This window comes from Rhinolophus sinicus, linkage group LG10 (genome assembly GCF_036562045.2).
Source record: "Rhinolophus sinicus isolate RSC01 linkage group LG10, ASM3656204v1, whole genome shotgun sequence".
Taxonomy (NCBI): Eukaryota; Metazoa; Chordata; class Mammalia; order Chiroptera; family Rhinolophidae; genus Rhinolophus; species Rhinolophus sinicus.
In genome coordinates, this window is record NC_133759.1 from 103,956,489 (window position 1) to 103,983,687 (window position 27,199).

The 27,199-nt window shown below is 47.2% G+C and overlaps 1 protein-coding gene across 3 annotated transcripts; it reads left to right on the forward strand.

Annotated features, from left to right (window-relative positions):
- The first annotated feature begins 4,651 nt into the window (after positions 1–4,651).
- GABRP (gamma-aminobutyric acid type A receptor subunit pi) lies at positions 4,652–25,352 on the forward strand. Of its 3 annotated transcripts, none has more exons than XM_074313888.1 (10): positions 4,652–4,761; positions 9,166–9,262; positions 9,811–9,929; positions 14,066–14,133; positions 14,887–15,104; positions 16,926–17,008; positions 19,827–19,964; positions 20,441–20,593; positions 21,080–21,276; positions 23,352–23,794. In XM_074313888.1, exons 2-10 carry the CDS (start codon positions 9,210–9,212, stop codon positions 23,652–23,654), a joined length of 1,332 nt encoding a protein of 443 aa, XP_074169989.1. In that variant the 5' UTR covers positions 4,652–4,761; positions 9,166–9,209; the 3' UTR covers positions 23,655–23,794. The 3 variants fall into 3 exon arrangements, with proteins under 3 accessions (XP_074169989.1, XP_019596667.2, XP_074169988.1); XM_019741108.2 differs by lacking the exon at positions 4,652–4,761 and adding an exon at positions 5,557–5,719 and having other exon boundaries at positions 21,080–21,267; positions 23,352–25,352; XM_074313887.1 differs by lacking the exon at positions 4,652–4,761 and adding an exon at positions 5,582–5,719.
- Positions 25,353–27,199: the final 1,847 nt, after the last annotated feature.

The following is a 27,199-nucleotide window of genomic DNA, read 5'->3' on the forward strand; positions in this document are numbered from 1 at the left end:
ACAGAGGATGAGTCAGGACTCCTAGAGGAACCCACTCGGCTTCCCAGGGTGATAAAGGAGGGGGGCAGCCGGCGCTGGGAAGGTGGGCGACCAACATTCCTCAGAGGGAGAGACCATGAGTCTCTCGAGTGTTGAAGAACAGACCCAAACACCTACCACAGCCCCGTAGCAAGAAGAGGGGCTCCCCGAGCTCCAGAGGCTTGGGTGAAAGCCCAGAACGTGGCCCCATAAGACTGAAGGAGGCCCCAGATTGCCGTGGGTGTGCGGCACCCTGACCCGCTTCTCATAGTTTCCCAGGAATCCAACAAAAGGCTCACACAGCCATTTGGGAGGCGCCAGTTGGCAGCTGTCTCTGACCCGAGGCCATTCACGAATTCCCGCTCGGTCACAGTCCCCCAGATGACCTGGGGTGTTGGCCGCTGACAAGAGTCTTTCACCCAAAGACAGGTCTGTGTTTCCCTGGAGACAAAGAAACCTGAGTCACCTGACTTCCCAGGGCGTTCTCTTGGCAGGCTCCTCCAAATAAACAAAGCTGTTAGATCTGAAGAATGGGGGCCATAGCCTGCTGTGCTGGACGCTCCCCCAGAAACAGAGGTCCTCTCCCTGCCCCAGCGAGCACCTTAGCAAGAGAGAGCCTGCCAGTGCAGGCCTCCTGGTTCTCCTGACTGCCTGGCCAGTCCATGTCCACACCTGGGACCCTTCATCTACTCAGAACACCTCTCCTGCTTGCCTTCTGTCTGATTCGGGCCCACTGCACAGGGTTCCTGCCCCCGCTCCCCTGCCCGCTTTACGCTCTGGACACACCACCACAGGAAAGCTCCAGGAGGTCTTTTGAAACCTAGTCCAAGGGCCATGTGAGTAACTGGGCTTCCTTCTCTACCCGGGGAGCCCAGTACAGAACCCCTCACGTCCATCAGATACCAGCGCTGTGACTTTGGAGAAGATATAGACTTCCCTGGGCTACAGCTTCCTCATCTGTAAAATGGGGAAGCCAATACTCAGATCACAGGCTTGTTATGGACAGACAAAAGAGGCAAAGCCACAGAGACAGAAGGCGGAGCAGTGGTTGCCAGGTGCCAAAGAGAGGGAGCGGTGGGGAGGGGCTGCTTAATGCGTCTGGGGTTTCTGTTTGGGGTGACGAAAATAATCTGGAACTAGATAGTGGCGACGATTGCACAACCTTGTGAATGAACTGCATGCCACTGAATTGTGTACTTTTAAATGGGGGTTACAGTGGTAAATTATATGCGATGTGTACTTTACCATAATAAAAAAGAAAACACGGCACTTGTGAGATTAAATGAAATGAAAGTGGCAGGAATGTTGACCGCACGTCCTGGTGTTCTGTTCCTCCACAGATTTTAATTTCCTTCCTTCCTTCCTTCAGACCTTCGCACTGAATTGTGTACACCATGCTCTCCCATATCTACCCAGGGCAGGTGCCTTTCTCTTTAGGTGTCTGCTCTGAGATGCTAACGGGAGGAAGCCACGTATTTTGCACATAGCAAAGCCTTTCCCATTGGCCAATAGGAGAGAGTGTCCGATTCTATCACCTCCCTTCCCACTCCCGCTGATGACCCCGTTTGCCTGTTTTGCCAGCCTGGTCTAGCACCGCTGTACCCCAGGACTGAGTCTGCTGGAGGCGGGTAACGGCCTCTTTGCTACCGAGGCTGAGAACTTCCCTCAGTATCTCCCCTCCTCACTGTCTCCACAAAAGCTGTCATCCTGAAAAACTACAATTGATCATTGCTGGATTGGGAAGCAGTTTTCCAGGGGTCCCTCATGTTTCTTGCTTTGCTTGAACCCAGTTTTGCCATTAGTTCTCTCAACCTTGCCTGAGAGTCAGGCTGACAGGAACAGTGATGACGCGTATGACAGTCAGTGAACTGGGTGCCGCGATCACAAGAGACTGTGAAAAGTGGACGCCACGTGGACACAGTTTCGCACGGTTCCTTTGCCACTGGGAGGGCATCAGCCTCGTAGCAGGGGAAGGCTTCAATCTATTAGGGAGATACACATCCAACAACGAGAACCTATGGATAATCCAGACTAAGTGACAGCTGAATAAAGTCCTGCTTACATGCACGATGGTGGATGAAGGAATGCAAAAACCAAAGCACAGGGTTTGCTACGCAGCTCAGAGGCACCCAGCAGCTGTCTTGGGCTTCCCAGAGCCCCGTTCATTTAATTTACGGCCACTGTTTACCCGTGTTAGTTTCTCTGATTCAAGAGCAGACTGGCCATGTTACAAGGGCATCAAGATGGCAAAAGTCTGGTACTGAGGGGTCATTTTTGCAGAAGCAGAATGGACTTCACCCACATGGGCACAATCGTTACAGATTTTATTGCTGCTGACTTTGCATAAAAGTCAGCTAGGGCATTTTAAATTCAGATGGTTAGCTGCTACTATTGAGAAGATTCAGTTTTCTTAAGTAATCAAAGACCTGGTGAAGACAACCTAAACCACATCAAACTGTTTTGAGAAAACACAGAATCTTTGCTTTCTAGGCAGACAACTTGTTACAATATCCTATCAGGGGCAGACCATAGTACAAGAAAACCTTGTCTTTTAACAGAGAAAGAATCAAGCACTAATTTTGCATCGGCTTACTTTTGATATTTAAATTCACTTATTAAATTCATTCCTATCTTATTCAGTTTGACCACACATAAAATTTCCTTTCCTAAGATTTCTTTTTATAAATTGTCTACAACTTTCTTTGTCCCTTTCAGTTTGTCTCTGGTTCTTTTACCCATTCAGAAATAATCAGGACAAAATTACTTTCATTTCCAGCTGGGATTGCAGGTTGGTGAGGTATCCAGATTGTCAGACAGTATTTCCCGTGAAGTGCAGCTGTCAGGTAGCCTTGCCGCCCCCCCCCCGCCCCCCCCCCCGCCGCCCCCATGTCCTCCCAGGCCAGAAGAAAATCCAGAGGCTTTGTCTGTCCCCTGATTCACTTGAACTCGGTGCCTTTGTAACATCCCCGCCTCCCCAACTGAAGGGACATGTGAGGTCCGTAAGCAGCTAACTTGGAGTCCTAAGACCTGGGTTCCAGTTCATACTGGCTCTATTGTCAGTATGAACAGTGACTCTGGGCACAGCTTACAAGTCTGCAAAATGAGAATCAAGGAATAAATCCTTTTTGCTTCACAGGATTATAATGTGGCTCAAATCACACAAGACACAGGCACCTGAAAAGGCTCTGAAAACTGCAAAGCAGTACTCAATGTACAGCAGTATTATGACGTATTGATAGCCTGTGTGCACAGCCATCAGGCACGGGCCGGGGGGGTGAGGCATACTTACTCACGCTGGCCTTTGTTTTTCTGGGACATTCTAGGAGGGTGTGTGGCCATGTGGTGTAGGAGGTAGACACCGGAATGAGTAACCTGTGGGCAGTATGTCTGCATAGCTGAACACCACTGACCTCAGGTGTCCTGAGACTAGAGGTCACAACTGGAAACTAGGTGGCCTGGATGGTGCAAAGGCTGCTCGGGGTTCTGGAGCCAAGGGAAAGGCTGCTTGAGATCTCTGGAGAAGACCCTGTCTTCCCCGGAAACTCCCCACTCTGGGCATTTCTTCGGTTGACCTGAAATAAATGTAAGAAGCTGGCACTAGATTGAAGTATTGTTTGAAGCTAGGAGATAAGAGCCCATATCATACCTGCTTTAGTAACTTGAGGTCTGGCTTCTCTGACTCCCAGGTATAATCAGTCTATTAACACAATCAGCCTACATAGGAGTACAATACAGGCCACTGCGATGGAAGCACTAACAACCTGACTGAGAAGATTAAATACAGGATGGATGGATGATAGGTAGGTAGGTGGGTAGGTAGGTAGGTAGGTACATGATGGATATTACTTAGATGGATGCAGGATTGGATAGATAAGTACAAACATGAGAAGATACTAACATCAGGAGAAAAAGAACAATTTATTGAGCATCTACAATGTGCCAGGTAGTTCCAGATATGCTATCACACCCATCATTCCTGAATTCTTCCATCAACACTGTGAGAAATCATCATCTCTATTTGTCAGACAAGGAAACCGAGGTCCGAAACCTGCCCAAAGCCAGCCAGCCAGCCAGGCCTGTGTTATTTCATCTAAATCTCACTGATCCTGAGTCAGAGGACGCCCACCCCCACTCCTCCCTCCAGATCTGAACTGTCTCTGTTATTTTTGAGCCTTGGTTTACTGTGATAACATCTTGGAAATTCTGAGAAAAGCCCCCAACCACTTTCCATTCACAGAGAACCTGAAACCTGCTCCTTAGCCGTTCCTGTTCCAGCCGCCTTCAAGGTTCCCAGGTGAAAGTGAAGCCTCTCAGGAGAAATCAAAGAGCCCTCTCTTTGGGCACCTCCTCCCTACCAGCCAGCACAGAAGTGTCTGTGAGGCTGGCGGGGCTCCAGGGCCACACAGAGCCACAGGCATCTATTGGGCATTTTACACGAGGCCCACCCCACCTCCTACCTCCTTTTACTTTCTGCAGCTCCATTTGCTCTCTTGCCTACTTCTCCCTGTCTCCCCACCTTCCCACCTCCAAGAGGGGCGGGGAGGGGGTGTGGGCAGGAGGTGTGGGCAGGAGTTTGGCCATGACCTCAGCAGGGTAAAGAGAAGCCTCCGGGCATCTTGCCACAGCCTCAGTTCTCTTCTGGGCCCGTCCATCGGACTCCCTCCCCAGCTCCCAGCTCTCTCAGGGTGCAAAGCTAAGCCCCCAGGGAATTCCTTGTGCCTTCCCATCGGGCTGGAGCCAAGAGTGAGTTTCGGGGCCACTGGCTATGGTGATGGGGAGTCTGGGGCTTAGGGAACATTGTTGAAGCACTTCTTTCAGGAGGTTCGACTGGCTGTGGAGGACAGATGCTCCTAAAGGGCCTTTGCCGGGAATTTCAGAATCCTCTCTGTAAGGGAGGGGGAAGGAAGGAGAGATCTAGAAATCGAGCTAAATTTCTCTCTCACCTCTTCCCGCCCCTTCCTGGGTTAGCCTGCTCAGCCTCTATCCTCCATTCATTGACCCCTATGTTGTTTTGAAACTTCCCAGCCTGAAAAGCATGAGTTCCTGAGATCTGCAAGTCTCCTTTTATATAGACGAGGCTTTCTGTTGATCTCCAAAACGCTCTTAAAATGCACACGCAACCAGGAATCAGAGTTTTAGAAATGGTAAAGTCCTAGCTTATGGCTGGGGAGCTAGGTACTAGAAGAATGAAGTGGCTTGCCCAAGGTTACACATACTGCTAACTCTTGTTCCATCATGCCGGGAGGAAGGGCGCCTCCAAACTCAGAACCTGAGACTCAGCTTCCAGGCATGATGGGTGGGGTCACGTAGTTTATTTTACTTTTACGGGCCTTTGATCTCAAAGGTCTTTTCTTGCTGTGGTTCGGGAGCATAGCTGACACACAACTCAGAATCAAACCCTTGGCTGCCAGCAGTCATAGCAGGAGCTGGGCGATTCCCACAGACACCTAGAATCAGCTCAGAACTCCACCTAGGGGAGGAGCTGCGGGAGGCTCCGCCCATCGTCTGCATAGCCTGTCCCGCAGCTCTCTCTTTCCCACTGAGAGAGTCACTCCATCAGAGAGTGGCTGTGTGCTGGCATCCAAGAGGTAGGGGGCTGAGGATGGGGAAAATCTCAGGGACTCAGAAGACCATGTCCTGCCTGAAAACCCGGCCTGAAGGCCCGAAGGACCTGCCCTAACAGAGCCCTGGCAGCTGCCTGGTAAGGGAACTGGTGGGCCCTCCTGGCGCTTGGAGGGAGGAGATCCAGAAACAAGCCTGCCGGGACTGAGGGAAGGGGGCAGGGCCTGGAATTTGCTGAGCACCTACTTTGTATCAGGTCCATGTTGCCTGAAGAACTGCTGATTACCATCCCACGTTACAGTGACGAAAACTAAACCTCAGGGAGAAGCAATACAATCTCAGAGCAAGTGGCAGAACCAAGATTAGAGCTCCTTCTGTCTGATGCTAGAGCCACAGGTGTTGTCTCTGCCACCAGGGCCACACAGCAACGTCACCTTCTGTGATTTTCTTAAGGAGGACCCACGGAAATAATGTCTCTCCTCACCTCCCCCTAATTTGGGCTCCATTCCTGCTTCTCAGCGAATGATTCTGTCCATGCTGAAGTGGCTGGTGGCAGGGGACTGTGCCTGACTCGAAAGGAGAGGCCTGGGGTTCACAGTATTTGTGTAATGGAGGTCCTGGGGACAGAAGTGGAATTACCTCCGCTTCTCAGAGCTAGTCCGTCGGACAGGCAGGTGACCCTGAAGTCCTGTGTTGAACCCCGCCCTTCCCTTGGTGAGGGCAGTCTGAGTACCCTCAACATGACGCTGCCGTCAGCTCAGCCCCGGGGTGGCAGCAGGGGGCTGTATTAAAAAGAGCTCGTGCTTTGGGTTCTGAGTCAGTGGGGTCACTGAAGTCCCCACAAAAGACACGGAACGGGGAGGAGAATGGAAACTCATGTTACTGAATACTTTCTATTCTTATCTGTCAGGTGGGAAAACTGAGGCCCTGAGAAGTGAAATGACTCAGGTGTGTCTGAATCCAAGTTCAAGGTCATTCATTCACAGGAGGAGCTCGCGTAGCCTTTGGAAAAGTGAATGGCAGGATGGAGGGCCTGGGAGCCACTCCACAGACCCTCTTCATGTGGTGCTGGGGACCAGGGGATGGACAGGGCCTGGGGAGAGAGACTAAAGGGAGAAGGTTTGAATATGTCATTGGTGGATTGATAATGGTTTTTCTAGAGCTGCTATTTTTGATGAGTGAGAAGGGAAGTGCTGAGGTAGAGAACATGACGGAGAGCAGAATTCTAGGAGCTTGCGTAAGTGCAGAGGTCCATTCCTGGTTTTGTAACAGCAAAAAATGTGGACATAACTTAGTTTTCATAAATAGGACACGTGCTCTGTAAATGTTGGTGCACTGATCTCATGAAATACCTTGCAGCCATTAGAAAGAATGAGGCCGATCTATGGGAACTGACATGGGACGGTGACCCGGCCATTGGGAGGGAGTGTGCGTCTTGGTGCAGTGATTAAAGGTGATGGGGTCCACTTGTCCAGATTCAATGCCGTCCCTCACCTCCTAAGTAACCTGGGGACTGTTTCGTATCCTCTCTAAGCCTCAGCTTTTTCATTTGTAAAAGGAAGAGAACGGTAATAATTACTTCAAAGAGTTGTAAGGATTCCAGGGGTTCTTAGCACAGGGCAAGCACGCATTACATTCGTTTAAAAATGTTTGCCATTATTATTAAGCAAAAAAAGTAAATAGCAAAAAAAAGTCCGTGCCATTACCCCACTTTTCATTTTCAATGTTTTTCTTCATGGAAAGGTACATGTGTATATAAATACACGTGTGTGTGCATAAATAAAACTGTTCACAGTGCTTATCTTGGAGGCATGAGACTAGAGAGGAGAGATGAGGGGGGACTTACCTTTTTTTTAATAGACTATTTTTTAAGAGAAGTTTTAGGTTCACTGCAATACTGAGCCCCCCACACAAGCCCAGCCTTCCTCACTTATCAACATTTGTTAAATCGATGCAAGTACATTGACACACCCTTGAAATTTATACTTTTCCCTTTACACGTTTCTATCTTGTTTTCATTTCTACAATGAGCGTGTATTTTTTGCAAGTAAAATAGTGTTAGTTAGGTAATGACTGAATCACACCCAAAGCCCCAGAATGACTGGACTCTGGGAAGTGGCCTGGTTCACAGCAGTAACCACCGAGGAGAGAGTCCACCTGGGCTCGCCAGGGAAGGGGACCCGGGTGCCGCCCAAGAGCCCCCTCTGCTGTCGCCAGCATGACAGTGTGGGTCCCAGGCTTGCCGGCCTGGCTGCCTGCTGCTCTCTGACAGCAGCTCCCAGCGCTGAGGAGGCCAGGCCCCTGGGCCATCCTGCCTACCCTGACGTCCTTGCCCTGCCGGTGCTCACGCAAAGTCACTGACTGGCTCAGAGCGCCCAGGGCGGAGGTCGGGAGAGCAGCCAGTGTCCTCGGCCTGACAAAGGAGAGCACTAGGCAGTGAGGCCGCCAGCCCCGGATTCAGACTTCCCTCCCACTTTCACTAGCATGGTGACCTTTCCACGAACCTGTTTCCTCACTGCCACACAGGCACACCTTGGAGATACTAAGTTTGGGTCCAGACCACCTCAATAAAGCCAGTCTCACAATAAAGCAAGTCAAAATCTTTTTACTGGTGGAGGATCTTGCCTTCGATTTGTAAATAAGCCACCTCTATGAAGTGCAGTAATGCGAGGCGGGTAAGAGGAGGTCTGCCTGTGCAGGAATTACCTGGCCCACATCTTGAGGCCATTTCAAGGATCAAGTGGGACCGTCTGCGGGGAAAGTACCTAACTCATTCATTGGCACATTGTCACGCAGGGGCTCAGCTCCTGCTCCCCGCACAAGAATGCAGGATGTGGTGAGGCCACAAAGGAACACCCACGGAGCCATAGATAGGGGAGTCACACCACTATACTCTCGCTGGCGGCTGGGCTGGAGACACAGGACACAGGAGCCACACAATCCGATCAGCAATCTGCTGTGTGCTTCTCTGCCAGCCACCCAACAACCAACCCCCTAGTGCAGCCACGGCAGTTGTATTGGTGGCGAATGGCTAACTGGTAACAGCTGATGGCCAACTAGTCATAGATGACCATCTACTACCTGAGCCAGCACCTTTCCACGTGAGGCCAAGAGCCTGGAAACTGCTCTTTGGGACTCTGTCCCCACACAGAAGCCATTTCCTGTCTGCATGGCCTGCTCAACAGTTCCAGAGATTCAGATACAAAAGGAAACATCTGGCATGGTCAGGGGGAGTGTATAATTAGGGGTGTCCTTCCTGGCAAAGTTGGGACAAGCACAGGGGAAGGATAGCCTCGGACAGGTGGACCAGCTGCATTTGTGGTCCACCATTCTGGCTGGCAAGCCACTCTCTAAACAAGGTCTCAGCCGTTTTTTGGGTTGGATTTAAAATGTAATCCTCCAAAATGAAGTCATTCCGGGATGGCACGCAGGAAGCAGGAGCTATACCAGCGGGTGTGGACAGAGGCTGCTCCCCACACATGTGGAAAAATGCTGCTGCTAATGACCCACAGGATGGAGAAGCTGGGCTGAGAGGGGGTGAGCCTTTGGTTGTCTGCCTCCCACCTGCCCCATCTGTTTCCCCAGGTGATTCCTACTTTGGCCTCTCTCTGCACAAGCAGCTTCTCAACATGAGAAACAGTCTCCACTTGACCTTCCTGTGTCTGAGCCTCTTCACTGGAAGGTGAGCTCTGCTACCCCACAGTGGCCTTGGTCTGAATTGCTCTTTGTAGATGCACCTGGTGGTGGTGGTGGGGTAGGTGGGGGGGGGAGGGTGGTGGTGGTGGTGGTGGTGGTGGTGGTGGTGGTGGTGGTGGTGGTGGTGGTGGCAGTGGTGGTGGTGGTGGGGGCGGGGCGCTCTTCCTGTTTACCAATGGCAAGACAAAACCTAGTCCACTCTCCTCCCTGACACTCCAGGACAACGCAGCTTTCTGCCATTTATTCTCTCTGGAGAACCCAACCTTCCAAAATGGTCATACATGGACAAACCCCTCGTGCTTTTTGGGGATGCACTTGGAGGGCTCCCAGATTACCACAACGTGACAGATGGGTAATATAAAATGCAGTGGGAGAGCGACGTTCATTCAGCAGCTGAAACTCAGGTTTCTCTTAGGGACAGTCACTGCTGATACATGGGCATAACCACACACATGCAAACCCGAGCTCACGTTTGTGCGTACACAGCTTTGTTCACGCAAACGAGCACGCACTGAAACCTGTGTTCCTTTCCAGGGTGTGCAGCCAGGGGAATCGGTTTACCATGGAGGTCAGCAGAAGTGACAAGCTCTCCCTGCCTGGCTTTGAGAATCTCACTGTAGGATACAACAAATTTCTCAGGCCCAATTTTGGAGGTAGGTCATCCTTTTTTGTCCAGGACATCAATTCAAAAGGATAGGTACAGAGGAGGGTTTCCGGAGGTTTTAGCTGACCCCATTTTCTGATCTGCGGCCTGGTAAGGATTGGCAGTGACGGATGAGGACCGCTGCCCATGATTTTTCACACTACCTTGGAGGGAGCACTTTGCCTCTCCACCTGCAGGATAAAGAAATACTCCTCCCCACTGAGCAGGTACCTGGAGCCTCCTAACCACCTCTCACACACGATCTCCCTCTGCCCCCACTTCCAGTATCATCATGCAGGGAACGTGCCGTGTCTCACCAGGACTATTCCACCTGGTCTCCCTGCCTTCAGCCTGCCCCCTCACGGCTAACCTCCACGCTGCCAGCTGGATGAGCTATCTGCCAGGGTCCTTTGCCTGATCAGAATGCCTGCCTGTGTCCCCGCATCGTCACATAGTCCAGGGCCCTTTGCATGGCATACCAGGTCCTTCCCGCCCAGCCTCTATCTATCTCCAGTCTCCTCTCCCCCAGCTCCTCTCCCTGTGCCTTTCCATGAGTGTGCCCCAAATGCTCCCTGACTTCCTTGGCCTCCAGGCCTTTGCTGAGACCATTTATCTACCAAGAAAGGCTTCTTCCAACTTGACTCCCTGGTGAAAAGCCAATTTTCCTTCACATCTCAGAGCAAAGGCTTCCTCCTCTGAGAAGCCTTCCCTGATTCCTCCAGCCCCCCCCTCCCTGGTCCCCTTTCTTCACACTTTATTTTGAACATACCTCCAAATCACAGCCATTACCTAGTGATACTGTCACTGTCACTGGTCTGATACCTGTCTCAGTTCTAGGCTGCAGCAACTGGGGGAGTCTTGCTTTATTTACCTCACTAAACCCAGCAGCAGCTCAGTGCTTAATATATAGTAAGTTGCCAAATAACGTTGAAAAAATGCAGCAAGGAGGGAGGAAATGAGACCAACCACACACCTCCGCACAGAGTCTCGTCTCTATTTATAAGATGCAAGATTGAACCAAAGTGGTCTCTAATGTTTCATTGCGAGGAGCAGAAAGAGCCTTGGCCTTGAACAAACTTGAGTCTGTCTCCTGACTCTCCTGCTTGGCAGGCACCTCCGCTTCCTGAGCCTCCGTTTTCCTTTCTGTGACATGGGGACATGTCATCCACCTCAGAGGGAGGACTGACTGAGGTGAAGTGTGTAACCATGAAGCGTGCCACCTGTCACATCACCAGTTGCAGTCTATTTTCATCCATTTTCCTTCCTGCTCTTCCCTTCAGGCGATAAAATCTGGTTAGATTAAGGATTAGTGAGTTAGTCCAGATCCTCTGAGGAGCAGACACTCAGGGGATTATCTGTGTTGGACACTTATTTGAACAATATCTGAGGGAATATGGGGCGGGAAAAGAGGGAAGCTAGAGAGTTATCAGACTGCAGGACAGGCCTGACCCCGGGGGAAGGAGAGAGGGCAGGAAGGAAGGTTGGGTGGAGGTGTCTTCACAGCAGTGCCGTTCTGAGTGTGTTTGGAAAAGCTACCAGGGAGCCCTTGGGCCAAAGTTCCCTTCAGAGGAGTCTCCCATCTCTGCACCTTCAAGGACAGGTCTGCCTTGTATTCCTGATGGCGCTCAGCCACTGGTGGGTACTGGCCTCAGAACCAACGCGGTCGTAGATTTCAGTGCCCAGCAGCTGGGGCCTCAGTCAATTACACCCCGTAGTAAGAGATCTGAGATGTACGTTCATGTCCACACAATTAGGATTTGAGGTCCTTATGTTAAGGGATCTAGGGAGGCTTCAATCTCCCCTGGTTTTCCCGGGCCCACCTGACCACTAACAATGAGCACGTGAGTGCACACCCCGGTTAGGTCCACCCATCAATCTCTCTGCCTCCCAAACTCCAAATAGGCCAAGACACTGGCCTTTTCTTGTTCCTTGCTCACTGGTCAACAAGATGTAGGTCCTTCGGCAAGGTGCTCTTTCTGAACCTGGGGTGGGCCCAAGAGGATGTGAGGCCCAGATCCTCCTGGGGTGGAAACAGGGCAAGGGGTCCTCAGTCAAAAAACACAACCCCAAAGCCTTTTATGTGCCTTTTGGCACTTGGCCTTCTAAAGGAGCCTACATTCGCGTGGCAGCCTGGAGCCCCACGGAGGGGCCGTTGTTCTTTGTGATGTCTGTCCACCCAGGTTCTAGAACCCTGAGGTCCTTAAGAGACAAGATGTCCATAGGATTTTTCAGAGACTGGGGTAGACAAAGCACAGGTTTGCAAGCAAGCTCTAGTGAACACTGCCCAGGAACTGGCTTTGACCTCTTTCCTAGGAGAAAGCTGCCCTCTGGTGGCACAGCTTTTATAACTCAAAGGGAAGAGAGCAAGCTCTGGCCCATAAAAACACCAACTGAGGCAAGGGCTGGACTAGACCACCTAGAAACAAACTAAACGAAAAACACAGTGGGGCTGGAGCTCTTGTGTGTTTTCCGTTCTCCACATGCCTCAGGGAGGGCAATAGCAGTGACCCACTGCCCACTGGGTTCCAGGCACTTAAAATAGATCCTTTAACCTTCCCAGCCCAACCTTTGCTGGTAGGCACTAGGAGCTCTATTTTACAGGTGAGAAACTGTAGCACAGAGAGGTTTAGCAATTTGCTCAAGGTCACATAGCTATGAAGTGGCTGACATGGGATCCAAACAATATCACTACAAGTTTCTCCATGCAGCCTTGAGGGGCAGAAAGCCACCTAGCACCACACTCCTTTAGCACCTTCCAGAGTCTGCCCTCAGAGATCTCCCCCTTTTCTACAAGGTATTAATAACAAGTATTAAGTTGATTATTTTTTAATTGCACTGGTTCTAAAACACCATTTCCAAATCCCCACCTATATTCTATGGCTTGGTTTCCTTCAGTTAATTAGGTGACTTTGTCTGATTCCCACTGATGCAACGGTTTTAAGCTTCTTTTAATTCCACCTCTCCTCTTCCTGGTTAATGCATTGTCACAGTCCCCTGAGGCACCCCCACTATTTATCGCAAATGAATGCTATTGCATCTATTAACCTGGTGAGCAAAGTTGTGCCTTTTCCAGAATTAGCTAGGATTATGGAAGACAGGAGGAAAGGAAGGCAAATGCCATTTCCTAAGCGCCTGTTTTTCCGTGACAGACACACCATGCCGGCAGCTTGTACAGATAACTATTTTTGAGCACCTTCTGGATGCCCAGCTGGGCAAGCACTCTATGTACATCCCGTCTTGCCACCACCTTGCAAAGAAGCCATCACACGCCTCATCTCTTTGCCCCTCCCATGACCCTGTGGTATCCTGTGGTATCCCCACTTACGGGAGAGAAAACTGCAGTTATGACAGATTTGGTAACTTTTCCCAGGTCACCGAGCTGGGATCACACATCTTTCTGAATCTTGGGCTTTTCTTCCACATCTCCAATCTAAGGAGGAGGAAGCATCCCCGGCCTGGCCTGGCTTCTGAGAATGGGGGCTCCAAGGCCTTCGTCTCGAGAGCTAAGACTGGAACTCTCGGGGGTTTAGCCCGTCTGCCGAAATTCCAGGACTGAGGCCTTATGTTTGTACACCAGACCAAGGAGGGAAGGTTCTGGAATTCTAAGTAGGTTAGGGTTCCTGAAGAGTAAAGGAAGAGGAGGGAAGTGTCAGGAGGTGAGCAAGTTCAACCACGTGCTGTCTTGAATGCCATCTTGTGGTAAATTTACTTCACTGACGGGGAAAAGATATCTGTGCACAAGTTCCCAATCTCCATTACGTCCCTAAATAATTAGTGCCTTGCAAGCGCCATAGGAAAAATCCTGCAGGTATGAAGTAGCAAGCACCACTACGCCCTTTAAAATACACACCAACGAATACAGTGTGGCCTCTCTTCTATATTAGTGTTAAGCTAACTATATATTTGTGCACTGTTTTTCATACAAAAGGGAGGCATACTCTCCACAATTGTTCCTCCTGAGAGGGGGAGGACAGAAATTCAAGGTGTACTTTATATACTTCTAGAGCATTTACAATTTTCCAATAGGCAAGTGTTACTTTTGCAATTTTCTAATGTAAAAAAAAATTTGCTAATGTCATGTTGGGAAACCTTCTATTAGTGTTTCTACGGAAGTTTTTCTGTTGTATTTTTTTTCTTCAATCTCAGGAGAACCAGTTCAGATAGCCCTGACTCTGGATATTGCAAGTATTTCTAGTATTTCAGAGAGTAACATGGTAAGTGTGGCCCCTTCGTCTCCCACCCCAGGAGCCCCTCTCCTGTGTTTACTGAGGATATACTTTCTAGCTACTCAAAAACAGAACAGAGACTGACAGCCCTCCTGCACTTGAGATGGCAGAAAGTGGGGACCTATCCCAAAACTCAAGACAATGGAAGATTCCTGTAAAAACAGATCTTCTGAGTATCAGGAGGAAAGTGGATTCAGAGGGGAAACGAGGGAGTGGAGTGGGTACATTTGGTGAGGGACTGGGGCAAAGAATGAAAGTGCAGCGGGGAAGCCTGCATATCCCAAGGTCCCTCACAGAGCCAGAGACAAGCTGATGAAAACCGACAATCACGTAATTGTTTTCAACCATCCTCTCACTTAGGAGAACATATTCCAGACAAGTTGACAGTAAGGGCAGTTTGCGTCCACGGTGGGGGGCCCACTGCTCATTCAGGGTAAATCCCAGACAACCTAAACACTTAGCTCACCAAAACCTTCAACAGTTTGGTGGGGCCTTTGTGCTGGGGGACACGGTAGGCCCTGGTCACGCTCCTTGGGGGTTCCCCTGAGGTGGTGGGAGTCATCACCTAGAACACATAAGGTGCTTTGTTATCTTACGGCTACAGGCCACTGCCCCATCTTTTGTCACCAGTGTCTACTATGGTGAGTACTCTGGACCTAAGTGGAGGTAGGAGGAAGGCCTGACCCCTTCCGATTTCAGAATCTTTCTCTCCCCATCCCGTTTTACCCGGGGTTCCCTCAGGACTACACAGCCACTATCTACCTCAGACAGCGCTGGACGGACCAGCGGCTGGTGTTTGAAGGTAACAAGAGCGTCACTCTGGATGCCCGCCTCGTGGAGTTCCTCTGGGTGCCGGACACGTACATTGTGGAGTCCAAGAAGTCCTTCCTCCATGAAGTCACGGTGGGAAACAGGCTCATCCGCCTCTTCTCCAACGGCACCGTCCTGTATGCTCTCAGGTGACTGGGCCCCTGCAGCCTCCCGGGGGGACGGGAAACAGCTGGAAGACAAGGCAGAGGGCGTCTTACATAGGTCTGACCAGCACTCAGAAACCTTGCTGAGGCCCCACCCTTCCCGTCTCCTGCCTCCTGAGATCCTTGTTCCCACAACAGAAGGGCCCTCTCTCCATTCAGTCTGGCTTAACAAGCATCTACTGAGCGACGGCTCTGAGCCAGGTCCTGACACAGACAGAAGCCATGGGAAGTCCAGGGTGATAGGGGCCCACGGAGGAGAGTAGGTTAGGGTTTGGTGATGTCAGAGGATGCTTTCACAGGTCTCTGAGTTAGTAAGGGAAGACATAAGGGGGACAGCAAGAGCAAACAGAGAGGTCCATACAAGGAACTTTCCTTTCATGGGCTCAGTGGGGTTGGTGTAGCTCCAGAATGCATCTTCACTTGTCTGAGTCGTTTTTACACAAGAATCAAAGCACAGTGCCCCGTGGCCTCTACCACCTGCAGCCAAGGGCTCCCCCTTTGCCTCTTCCCCAAATCCCTGAGGCCGAAAGTTCCTCGCACCCAACTGTTCATCAAGCCACTCCTTGGCCGGAACAGGAAAGGTGCCCCCTAGGTGCTGCATGAGGTCGGACACAGGGAGGCGCCTTGCTGCTTGTGAAAGGGCTGTGCAAGGGCTGTGCAAACCTAAGGTTCCCAGAGGCCTTGAGGAGAAGCCCGGAACCAAATATTCATGGGGCTAATCTTTAATCCCAACTAAGGGGCTGAAGTTATAAAACAAAGACTGAGCTAACCAATAAATGAATTTCTGGATTATTCTTCTGACGCTCTTCAGCTGCACTGAATTTTGCAAAGACCAGCCACAACCCCAAGTCCTCTTCCAAGAAGCCTAACTAGACCTCTCCCTTCAACCCAACTCCAATCAACACTCATGTCCCCTTTCCACACGCTCCCACAACATGAAACTTGCATGTGTGTGTGCATATACGTGTGTCTGTCTGTATTACGGCACATAACACAATCTGTTGTGTACAATGGATGAGGGTAATAGCCTGGCGCTAGAGTCAGACTGGAGATAAGACCCTGCTCTGTGACTTTAGGCAAGTTTTGACTCGCTGAGCCTCAGTTTCCTCAGGATCTAAAGGACAATAATAATATTTCCTACCTCAGAAAGCAGTTACAGAAATTTAAAGACATAATGCACACAAAGCACTGAGCCCAGGGACTGCTCGCAGTAAGCCCTAGGTAAGTAACAGCTGTCGTTAGTCTCTGTCCCCTGAAAGGAGGTGAGTTTCCTATAGGTGGCACCATGCCGTAATCATTTCCACTTTCCCCAAGCACCCAGCTTAATAAATAAAGGTGCCTAATAAAACTGTGTGCCACCGAAGAAAAAGGAAGATAAAGGTCTGCCAATTGAAATCTCCGCTATCAGGGCTTAACTGACGTTTAATCGAACGTCTCTGGGTGTCGGTCCTTAATAGCCACGATGCCTGATCGTAGTGACAGTGATTTCTGTTCTACCTCCTCACGGTTTGTCATGAGGATTCAGATTTAAAACCGGATGAGAAAGCATCTCAAAGAAGCCAATGAGTGATTCTGTTTTGCAATATAGTAAGTTTGCTTCTGAATTAGCAACATTCCAGCTTCCTCCATTCTGGACCCCAGCTTTAATGGCATCTCACAGGGAGTGCTTAGCACAGAAATTCTCAGGAATGCAGGCTCCCAGTCACACGTTCACCGTCGGGGGCAGCGTGAAAGTCTGTTTGGAGGGGCCCTTATAAGGGAAGGCAAGCCTCTGTAGGCATCCTCCTCACGCTTTTCCTTTCTTAGAATCACAACGACGGTTGCCTGTAACATGGACCTGTCTAAATACCCCATGGATACACAGACATGCCAGCTGCAACTGGAAAGCTGTGAGTATATATCCCGCAGCCCCCTGAGATGATTTTCCCGAGTGACTCAGATCTGTGTATACGTGAAGAGCAGCTTAGACTTCGCGGCCTTTCTTTTCCTGATGTTGATTATGACAGATTCGGCCCTTCTGACTGTATGTCCAGAGAGATTTAGAGACCGCTCAAAGACAAATTTTCCAAAATTTCATTTTTTTGGAGAGGACCATTGTGCATTGGCTCCAAATATTTCCACCTAAGAGTGGACAAGACAGCCAAGGAAATGGCAGTCAATAGGACTAGGAGTTGGACTCAGAATCTGCTAAGGCCTGGAAACCAGAAAGAACGCAGCAGAGATCAGAAATGGCAAACATACAAAGCAATCATTGACATTTACCCCACAACTGCTTCCAACTTCTAAAAGCAATTGCTTGATATATATAAAGCTTAACACAGTAATACCAGTAAGTGGGCATCTGAACGGCAATCTGGGGATTTGCTTATAATGAAGAACAAGCATTTACTCTAAGTTGATATGTGTCAAATGGCATGACTGAACAATAGCGATTGTTCCTTGGTAAACTACTGTGCAATGCCCACCAAACTTGGGGAAGTGGTACCTTTGACAGGTGTCCTGAGAAAACAGTGCCACCCATAGGAATCCTTAAAGAATCAAGGCACAGCTTACCTAAGGAGGAAAAAGTAGAGCCAAGTGCTGGGGACCAGTGGGCACTTCTCGCATGAGGACACAAGTGACCACCATTTAAGAAGCACAACCATTATAAGGCAGCAGTCATTTTTTCAGAGGCAGACATTTAATTAAAGACTCAGACGGGCAGATTAATTACCTTATTGATTAAATGCATGCAAAACCTTCTTGAAGCAGTACAGCTGCTGGGGGCAGAATAAAACTTGAGGTTATCAAAATGAGAACTCATTTTCAGCCCCACATGGCAAAAGTAATTGCCCTCCATGTGTAGCTGTTCTCATCTCAAATCCCAGGGGTGAGATTCTCCTGGAAACTTCAGCACACTGCTTGCACAAATACCATCCCCAATGAGCAGAGGAAGCTTTCACTGAATGTTTATTAGCAGTTATTTGGGTACAGAAACCTCAGCAAGCGTTTTGTTTTTTTTCCTGAACGCCTTTTCTACAGAAGAACTGACACCACCACCCCGCAAAGCAGTGTCCAAGCAGGAGGTTGTACGACTCACTCTTTTAGATACTTTTTCTTTCTTTGGCATCCAACACCTATTTGGACAGCTAATTCCAGTAAATGTGGGGGTGCTTCTAAGAGAAAGGCCACAGATAGCTTTGACCTGGGACTCCTCTAAGGAGCTCATGACGACTTCTCCACCCTTTAAAGGGGAGATAACCGCTGCTGGACAGCGGACACCATAAACTGAGGTTCCCCAAAGGATGAGTCCCAATGCTGCATCCTCTTCCCAGTAGCCTGGGAAAACGTTTAAGATCACAGGTACCGGCACCACTGGGCTTTTCCCGTCACTGGCTGTGTAACTTTGGGTGAGTAGGCCTAACTCCTCTGGACCTCAGCTTCCTCGTCAGTGAAATAGGAAAAATAATAGTATCTGACTCAAGGAGTTGTTTTTTTAAACAGCCTTATTGAGGCAAATTTGCATAACATAAAATGCACCCATTTGAAGTGTACTGGTCAAAGATGTTTGGTAACTGGGCTGAGTTGTGCAGCCGTTGCCGTGTTTTATTGCTAGGACATTCCCATCACCCAAAGAGACCCGTCTGCTCGTTTACAGTCGCTCCCATTGCCACCACCAGCCCCCAGGCAACCGCTAACCTACTTTCTGTTTCTGTGAGTTTGCCTTTTCTGGATATTTCCTATACGTGGGATCGACACAGTATGTGGTCTCTTGCATCTGGTTTCTTTAGCGGAAACATAGTGTTTTTGAGGTCTATCCATGTTGGAGCATGTGTCAGTATTTCATTCCTTTTTATTGCTTTGTTCCTGGATAGTCCATACACAAGATACAAGCGGTACAGTGTCTCTGGCTGGTTTTCACCTTTTAGCTATTGTAAGCACAGCGGCTGTGAACATTTGTGCACAAGTCTTTTTGTGGACATGATTTGATTTCTCCTGGGCAGGTGTTTAGGAGTGAATGCTGGGTTAAATGGTAAATTATATATGTGTGTATATTATATACTATATATTACATACATATATACTACATGTGTATCTCAACAGTAAGATCTATCTCAATTTCAGAAAATGTAAAAAAAAATGAAGAAAAAAGAAATGTTTACCTTGCAAGTTGGTGAGAACATTGGAGCCATAATGTGTAAAGGACCTGACATAAATGTTTAATAAAAGGCAGCTATTATTGTTATTATCAACTATATTAGTAAAAGTGCTTTGAGATTTATCAAACGCCTATGTTTACAGACATCAATAATGTGGCAGCTGCTGGTGTTTAGGTCTTGTTTTTGCATTTATGCCAATGTGGAAATAGGAACAGAGCGATTATAAAGTTCCCGAGAACGCTGTCAGAGCGGTCAGACGGACCTGAAAGCCACAGATATGTGTCCAAAAATTATTTAGATAAGGCGGGCAGCTTACCATCTACCAGGTCTATACAATGCTTAGCATAGAACCAGTTCTCTACTGAAGGCAAATAGCCCGAACAGGCCATCTCATCCTGAGCGGACACTGCACTTACACTTGAGAAATCATGCAAAGTTTTACATGGGCTCATCCAGGGACTCAGCGCCATCAAAAGAGAGCTCCTGTTGTCTCCGTAGTGTAGCATTTTCCAGAGCAGTTCAATCTGCTACCTTGTTGCACTGACCAGTGCTCTGTTTGACTTGCCAGGGGGTTATGATGGAAACGACGTGCAGTTCAGCTGGCTGAGAGGCAACGACTCTGTGCGTGGCCTGGAAAACCTTCGGCTTGCTCAGTATACCATCCAGCAGTATTTCACCTTAGTCACCAGATCACAACAGGAAACAGGTAACTCGCAGGACAAATTGTACAAAAGCTAAAGAACCGGTTGCATTCTAAGTCAGAAATATCATTTGTTCTCTCCTTTATCCCTTGGGGGCCCAGGAACCCCTTTGCAGGGTGGTGGGGCAACGGTGTCTGGGCTTGGCACTTTCACCTACTCCACACCCAGGACTGAAATGGCCCCAAGAGACTCACAGTCTAGTAGTGAGGTTGATGGCAAGGAAACCAGAAGTTACGATGCTGCAGGAAGACTATGATAGAGAAAGACACAAGAAGAGGATCACGGTGGGGTCATCAGCACCCCTATAAACCCCACTCTACACAAGAGCATTTTCTTTCGGTGAAACTATAAAGACAGTTCACGATTAACTAGGTGTTGGTGAATAGCAGATGGCTTAATGTGAATATAGCTGAATTAAACACCCCACAGGGAAACCACTCTGCTGAGCAGACATGGTTTCCTATCTCGTTTACCCTATCAGGAAATTATACGCGATTGGTCCTGCAATTTGAGCTTCGGAGGAATGTCCTGTATTTCATTTTGGAAACCTATGTTCCTTCTACTTTCTTGGTGGTGTTATCCTGGGTTTCGTTTTGGATCTCTCTAGATTCTGTTCCTGCAAGGACCTGCATTGGTAAGTAGCAACAGGAGTTTTCTAAGAACTGGGTTATCAGGTCCTTCTGTTTTTCCTTTCCTTCTACCATTGTTTTCATTGATATTCAAAGGGCAATCTCAGGAGTTGGTTTCTTAAGAGATTCTTTTACAGAAAGAGAGACAGAGACACAAAGAGAGATTACTTTAGAAGTAGTGCATTTTTAAACTTATGCTTTACAGTGACAGATAAGGGAGAATTGTGATTAGAGGGGTTATGAAGTTATTTTATAGGCTGAACACCCCCTTTGAATGAGAAGACAGAAGGCAAAACATTCAGAAAACCGTATCGTTTATATCTATGCAAAATGGATAAATTAACCCTCTTCCAGATTTTTCAAAATGAGCTACGTTCCATTTCTGAAGCCTGTTACCCCCTTGCCAAGTCCTGGATGGAGACAGTCTACCAGGTGATGGTGGAAGGGTCACTGGCCACTGACGTGGGGGCATTGCCAACCTGTTTTCCCAGGAGTTACCACCGTATTGTCAATGACCACACTGATGATTGGGTCCCGTACCTCTCTTCCCAACACCAACTGCTTCATAAAGGCCATCGACGTGTACCTGGGGATCTGCTTTAGCTTCGTGTTTGGGGCCTTACTGGAATACGCGGTTGCCCACTACAGCTCCTTACAGCAGATGGCAGCCAAAGATAGGGTAAGAATTGTGAGTGTCCTGTATATGATTTCCTCACTGTGCTATGTGCTGGTCTGCAGAGATGACCCAGACGTGGTTCCTGCCCCTGCCCCGTGATTCACTTTGCTCCACTGATTCTCATCCTTGTTCGGGGGGAAGCTTCTGGAAGTCATGACACCTTTTGAAAAAGACTGTTCTTTTTGGCAAATACAATGAGATACGAATACACTTAATTTTCCAGCAGAAAATAACTATGTTATCTGTATACAATACAAAGTCAAAACTACAAGAAGAGGCATCCATGAAAACCCCAGTGTCAAACCAAACATGATCAGCTGCTTACAAGTTTCAGATTAATATGTATTTACTAGGCAATTCTTGTGTCGCATTCTTGTTTCCTTAAATTATGGTTTACTGTAAAAGGTATGAAAAAAATCAAAGTATGGTTAACTTCTGGATCCGCATTATTTTTCTGCTAACTGGAAAGCTGCCATTATCTGATTTAGCAGTGAAACACCGGGGTCCAGCTCTCAGAATAATAACAATGATTGTTATCTATTGAGCACGTACACGTGCCAGACACAGGAACAAGCCCTTTGCAAATATTATATTATTTAAAATGCTTATAACAACCCAGCGAGGCTATTTCCATTTTTATAGTTGTGGAATCTGAAGTACAGGAAGGGTAAGTGACTTTTCCCAGGGGACACAGATAGTGAAGAGGTGGAGCTGGGATTTGAACCCCAATCTGCTTGGCTCCAAAGTCCAGCACTTCTCTGTTACTCCCACTTGGGGTAGGCAGCGGGCTATGCTCATAATTATTGTTCTCTGTAGGCCCATGGGATTCTTTGGAAGCCCGATTTGACAGACTTTGGCATATGCAAGTTCATGCTAACAAGCAAAAAAAAAAAAAAAAAAAAAAAAAAAAAAAGATAGGGATCTAATACAGAAGAGGTACCCACCTTCAGCAAAGTGCCAGTACTGCAGAGGGTCTAATGTGAGAAAATGAGGGATCAAAAGATCCCAAAGACCTTTTCCCTTGTGTTTGACTGCTGGGAACAATGTTTCACACAGTTGTACCACCCAAGTACCAAAGACAAATGATCATAGGTGCCAGCCAAAGAAAATATGGATTTCATTTATTTTATGCCCTGTAGGTTTCCTTAAGGGGACAACAGTTCATTACCAAAAAAAAAAATTAAAAAAAAAAAAAATCTGGATTTGGTACATTGGCAAAAAGGGAATTAGAGAATTTCTGAGATCCTTTACTGAAGACACCAGAAACCTTATTTTGCCATGTGTGTAATAGTAGCTTCACAAAAGAATACTTGCTGTGTGCAAACGACTGATCAACATCCCCTCAAATAGGTACCATTATTATTCTGATTTTAATGTTTAGTATCCTGCCACTCAGAGAGGTGAGGTAACTCATCCAAAACTCCACATCTAGTAAGTGGTTTGGCCAAGGATCCAAATTACACTCTCTCTGACTTCACTATGCTCCCCACATCTTATGTCACCCCAGCCATGTTGGAAAATGCCAACTCCCTGGAATTTCAGGGAGTATCACTATATCTGTGCAGCAAAGACCTGGAGACACTGCTGATTTCTATTATCTTTCAGTCAATTACTCCCTCCTCCCTTGAATACATTGGAATTCATCACATACCTGCTCAATGCTTTACATCATTTATACCATTTAATCTTCCCATCAGTCTCATGAGGTAGGTATTAACATCATCACTCTTTTGCAGATAAGGAAGTCAAGTTTTAAAGGGATTAGGTGACTAAAATTTCACAACAGTGAGACAGAATGGGATTTGAACCCAGGTCAGCTAAATTCAAAGCCTGAGAAGTAGCATTTAGCACACAGCTCTGCTTATCTAATCTGTGCAATGGTTGTTCTTCCCATTATGCAAGCTGATGACCTAGGGACCGTGCCTAGCAGCAGCCTAACAGGACTGCCAAGTCTGGCTTAGTGGCCAGTTTCTGAGTCTCTCCATTAAACCTATTTACTCAATACTTGGGCCTCAGAATATATAAATACCTACGTATTCATTTTGTGGAGTCAAGTCTTTCAACTAACTGCGCTGTCTATGAACTAGGGGATGCCGAAGGACGTGGAGGAAGTCAACATAACTAACATCATCAACAGCTCCATCTCCAGCTTGAAACGGAAGATCAGCTTTGCTACCATTGAAATTTCTGGGGATAACGTTGACTACAGCAACTTGACTATGAAAACCAGTGACAAGTTCAAGTTTGTCTTTCGAGATAAGATGGGCAGGATTGTGGATTATTTCACAATCCAAAACCCCAGTAATGTTGATCGATATTCCAAGCTCCTATTTCCTTTGATTTTTATGTTAGCCAATGTATTCTACTGGGCGTACTACATGTATTTTTAAGAGTATGTAGAATTGTTTGCATGCCATAGGTCTTCAACAAAACAAGGGAATGATGGAAATTCCCAAGTGCGCACCCTAACCCAATGATGTTACAAATGACTAAAGTAACAATGTAGCGTTTTTCCTCAAAGGATGGACCCCCAACCATTATTTAAGCCGTATAGAAGTCCTAGCATTACAGAGTCTTGTAGTAGAAACATTAATCCATTCCTTTTTTATCTTTACAAAAGACATCCCCATGGAGCCTGATTACAAACCTACTCAGGGTTGGCTGAATGCTCAGTGGCTCCCCGGTCTGCATTTACCTCGTATAAAAGAAGAGAAAGAGGCCATTACATGTATTGAGTAACCCTCGCGTATCAGGGGTTATTTCTAAATTAATCATACATGCTATTTATTAAATCTCTGCAGTGCTTACAAAATGCATTGTTGCCTATTTAGGGAGTAACATTTTCTAATTTTTGTTTTTGATTAAAATGACATGTGGGCCTAAGTCCATTCACTGGAAGTCGCTGTACTAACTCAATACCAAGATGAGTTTTCATACAGTACTTAATACCACAGCAGAACTGTTCCCAAATTCCAATAAGTCATACCATTGAAAAGGCAAACGTAAGTGAAGAAAATTTTAGTGGCTCCATAATCTCAGTTTGGATTCTCCAAACTGGAAGGGCTCTGGGCTTTAATTCCCCATTTTACATGCCTGATCTTTTTGGTATTACACTCACGCCAATCCTAAACAGTGCTGAAGCCCTTTCCCCATATCAGGGAATGAAACGGAAGATTGTTTTCTTGTTTTACTTATTCTAGGAGTCTCGATATGGACAGTTGCCACTAAGACTTGCAGCATTGAGTCCGTTTCTATCTGCCACTCTTTCCCAGCAGCAGACCCCCTGCATCCTTCCAAGAGGAGCTTTTCTCTCTATGCTCTAATGACCAGGAATGATGCTTAGTAGATAACGAGCTACATTTCCCAGGAACCAGTGGCTCAGCACTGGTAAGCTTGGCCACGCTCATGTCCCTGACCTTCCAAGCTGGACTGCTTTGAGTGGCTTATCCTGCACGTGCAGGAGAACGTTGGCCCTCTGTCCCGAACTTTCTGACTTAACAGTGGGGCTTGAATCAGAACCTACACTGAGGCTGCAGGTCAACTGTCTTGTCCAAGTCCAGCCACTCTCACCCTAAAATAAGAAGCACAAACGTGCATCTCTCCTCGCTCCTTGACCAAGCTCGGCCAACAGCACCGTAAGAGGTGATACGTGTGATGGTGCCATGATAAAGGCTTCCAGTTCTGCCTCAACCACTTAAAGAATCTTGCCGTCTCTAATTCTTTCGCTTCCTTTTCTAATAAATGTATGTCTTTAAGCTTCCTTCCAGAAATAAACCAGGGCTTTGTAAGATCGTCTTTCCTCTATCACCCCCTGTACCACAGGCTCTCATTCTTTTTCCCATTATGATACTTCTCACAATTCAGTTTCTATAGGTGTGATCACTTCCGCCTTCAACAAAATGTTTCTTATGGGAATGGAGGGATTACACGAAGTGGAATGTGGTTGTATGGTTCAAGTATATTTGTGATTTTAAAAAATAGGTTTAAAAGAAAATATCTTCTCTGAAACCCCCTTCGAGCATTATATAAAGAAAACTGTAAATCTATGAAACTGTGAAATAAATATAGCATATTAGCTACCCACCAAATCAAGTGGTCGTCTATAGAATGAGTATTGTAAGATTCCATTTGGAAAAGGAATACATTATAGAACAAACTCAGTGGGCTCACACACTTCCATCCTCGTGTTCGCTCTCCCCTCCAGACAGTACATGTGTGGACCGAGCCAGGAGTGCAGTTTCCAGGCTCTTGGCCTCACTTGAAAAGGTGCTGGCTCAGGTAGTAAATGGCCATCAACTGTGATTGGATGGCCATCAGCTGTGGCTAGTTGGCCGTCAGCTATAACCAGTGAGCCGTTGGCCACTAATATAACTGCCGTGGCTACGCTAGCAGAAAATGGGGGCTAGCAAGAAGATGGTGGCTGAGCTAGCAAGAGGGGATTGCAGCTGGTAAGTGAGTTTGGTTGGCAGAGAGAAGTGAATGGCAGGTTACAGATCGTGTGGCTCCTGCTTCCTGTGTCTCCAACCCAGCCGCCAGCGAGAATATAGTGGTATGACTCCCCTCTCTATGGCTCCGTGGGTGTTCCTTTTTGGCCTCACCATGTCCTGCGTTCTTGTGTGGGGAACGGGAGCAGAGACCCCGCAGGCTGCCCTGCATGACAGCACACATATACATTCACACACACACACACATTTCCTACCAAGGAAGACAAACACGGTGACACAGCCAGTGCCCTTTGACATCACTGCACGACTGCGCTTGCCTTGCAGTTAAGCAACTGGGCCCGGTGATACTGAAAGATCTAATTCTCAGATATGTCAGATTCTCTTCCACACCTTCCACACCTATTGTTTTGCAATTCTTTTGTTTTGGTTAAATAAGATTTTTATAATTTCAGAATACACTTTGAAAAAAAAAATTCTTGGATTTTGTATCACTCCGAACTTTATGTGGACTACAACATCATAGTTCTCAGTCAAAACTCCTAATATTCTGTACCTGTCCCAGGTATCCTACCTGCCCAGATCAGTCCCAGGACGGATTTATTCAAAATATTTACTTCTGGGGTCAAAATATCAAGACTGACCTCTTGATAGATTGGGACTTCCCAAAGACGCAACACTAGGTAGGGTTGAGAATATTCTAAGTCATGGAAATGCAATTCCTAATTACCTTGATATTAAGAATATCAATATTCTCAATATAGGAAGTCATATATAAGTAATAAGACATTCAACAACAAGTCAATGACAGGTTTCTTGTCAAATGAAAGACAGGAGAAATGGAGAAATGAACATAGCAGAAAAGAGCTAGTGAGTACAGGAGACCGGTAGGCAGCTCGGGGGTGTATCATTACGAGAAACAGTACAGTGTGGACTTTCAGTGCCAGGCAAGTTTAGTGGTGATCTGTAGTTAGGGAGTGTTTGACAGCCAGTATTGAGACGTGGCTCTTCTTCAATGATGGACATGACTCTTATACATACCGTTCTCAGCTGCTCGCCCACAGTTAATTTTGATCAGTCCATAATACATTTCCTACAAAAAATGCTTGCTTCTTAATAGAATACATTTTTAAAACTGAGCCTTAACAGACAGGGAATTATATTCCAACATATAGTCAATGTAATTTATGTGTTATAGAAATGACCTTAAAGACAAAGGAAAGAACATTTGAATACATGTTTCATGTTTTTTGAATAATTAAAAAATACATATAATACACATAATTTTAAGCTGCTTTTGTAGAGAATTTAGAAATATATCAGACTGTAGTGTATTTGAGTTGAAAAACATTGTGTCCAATTTTCGCCACAATGCTTTTAAGAAGGATGTACAGGAATGTGAAAAGAGTCTAAGAAAAATGGCAGAAGTGATTAAAATCATGGAAAACAGGTCCAAGAAGTTTTTGTACCTTGAAAAGCAAGGCTGAATGATA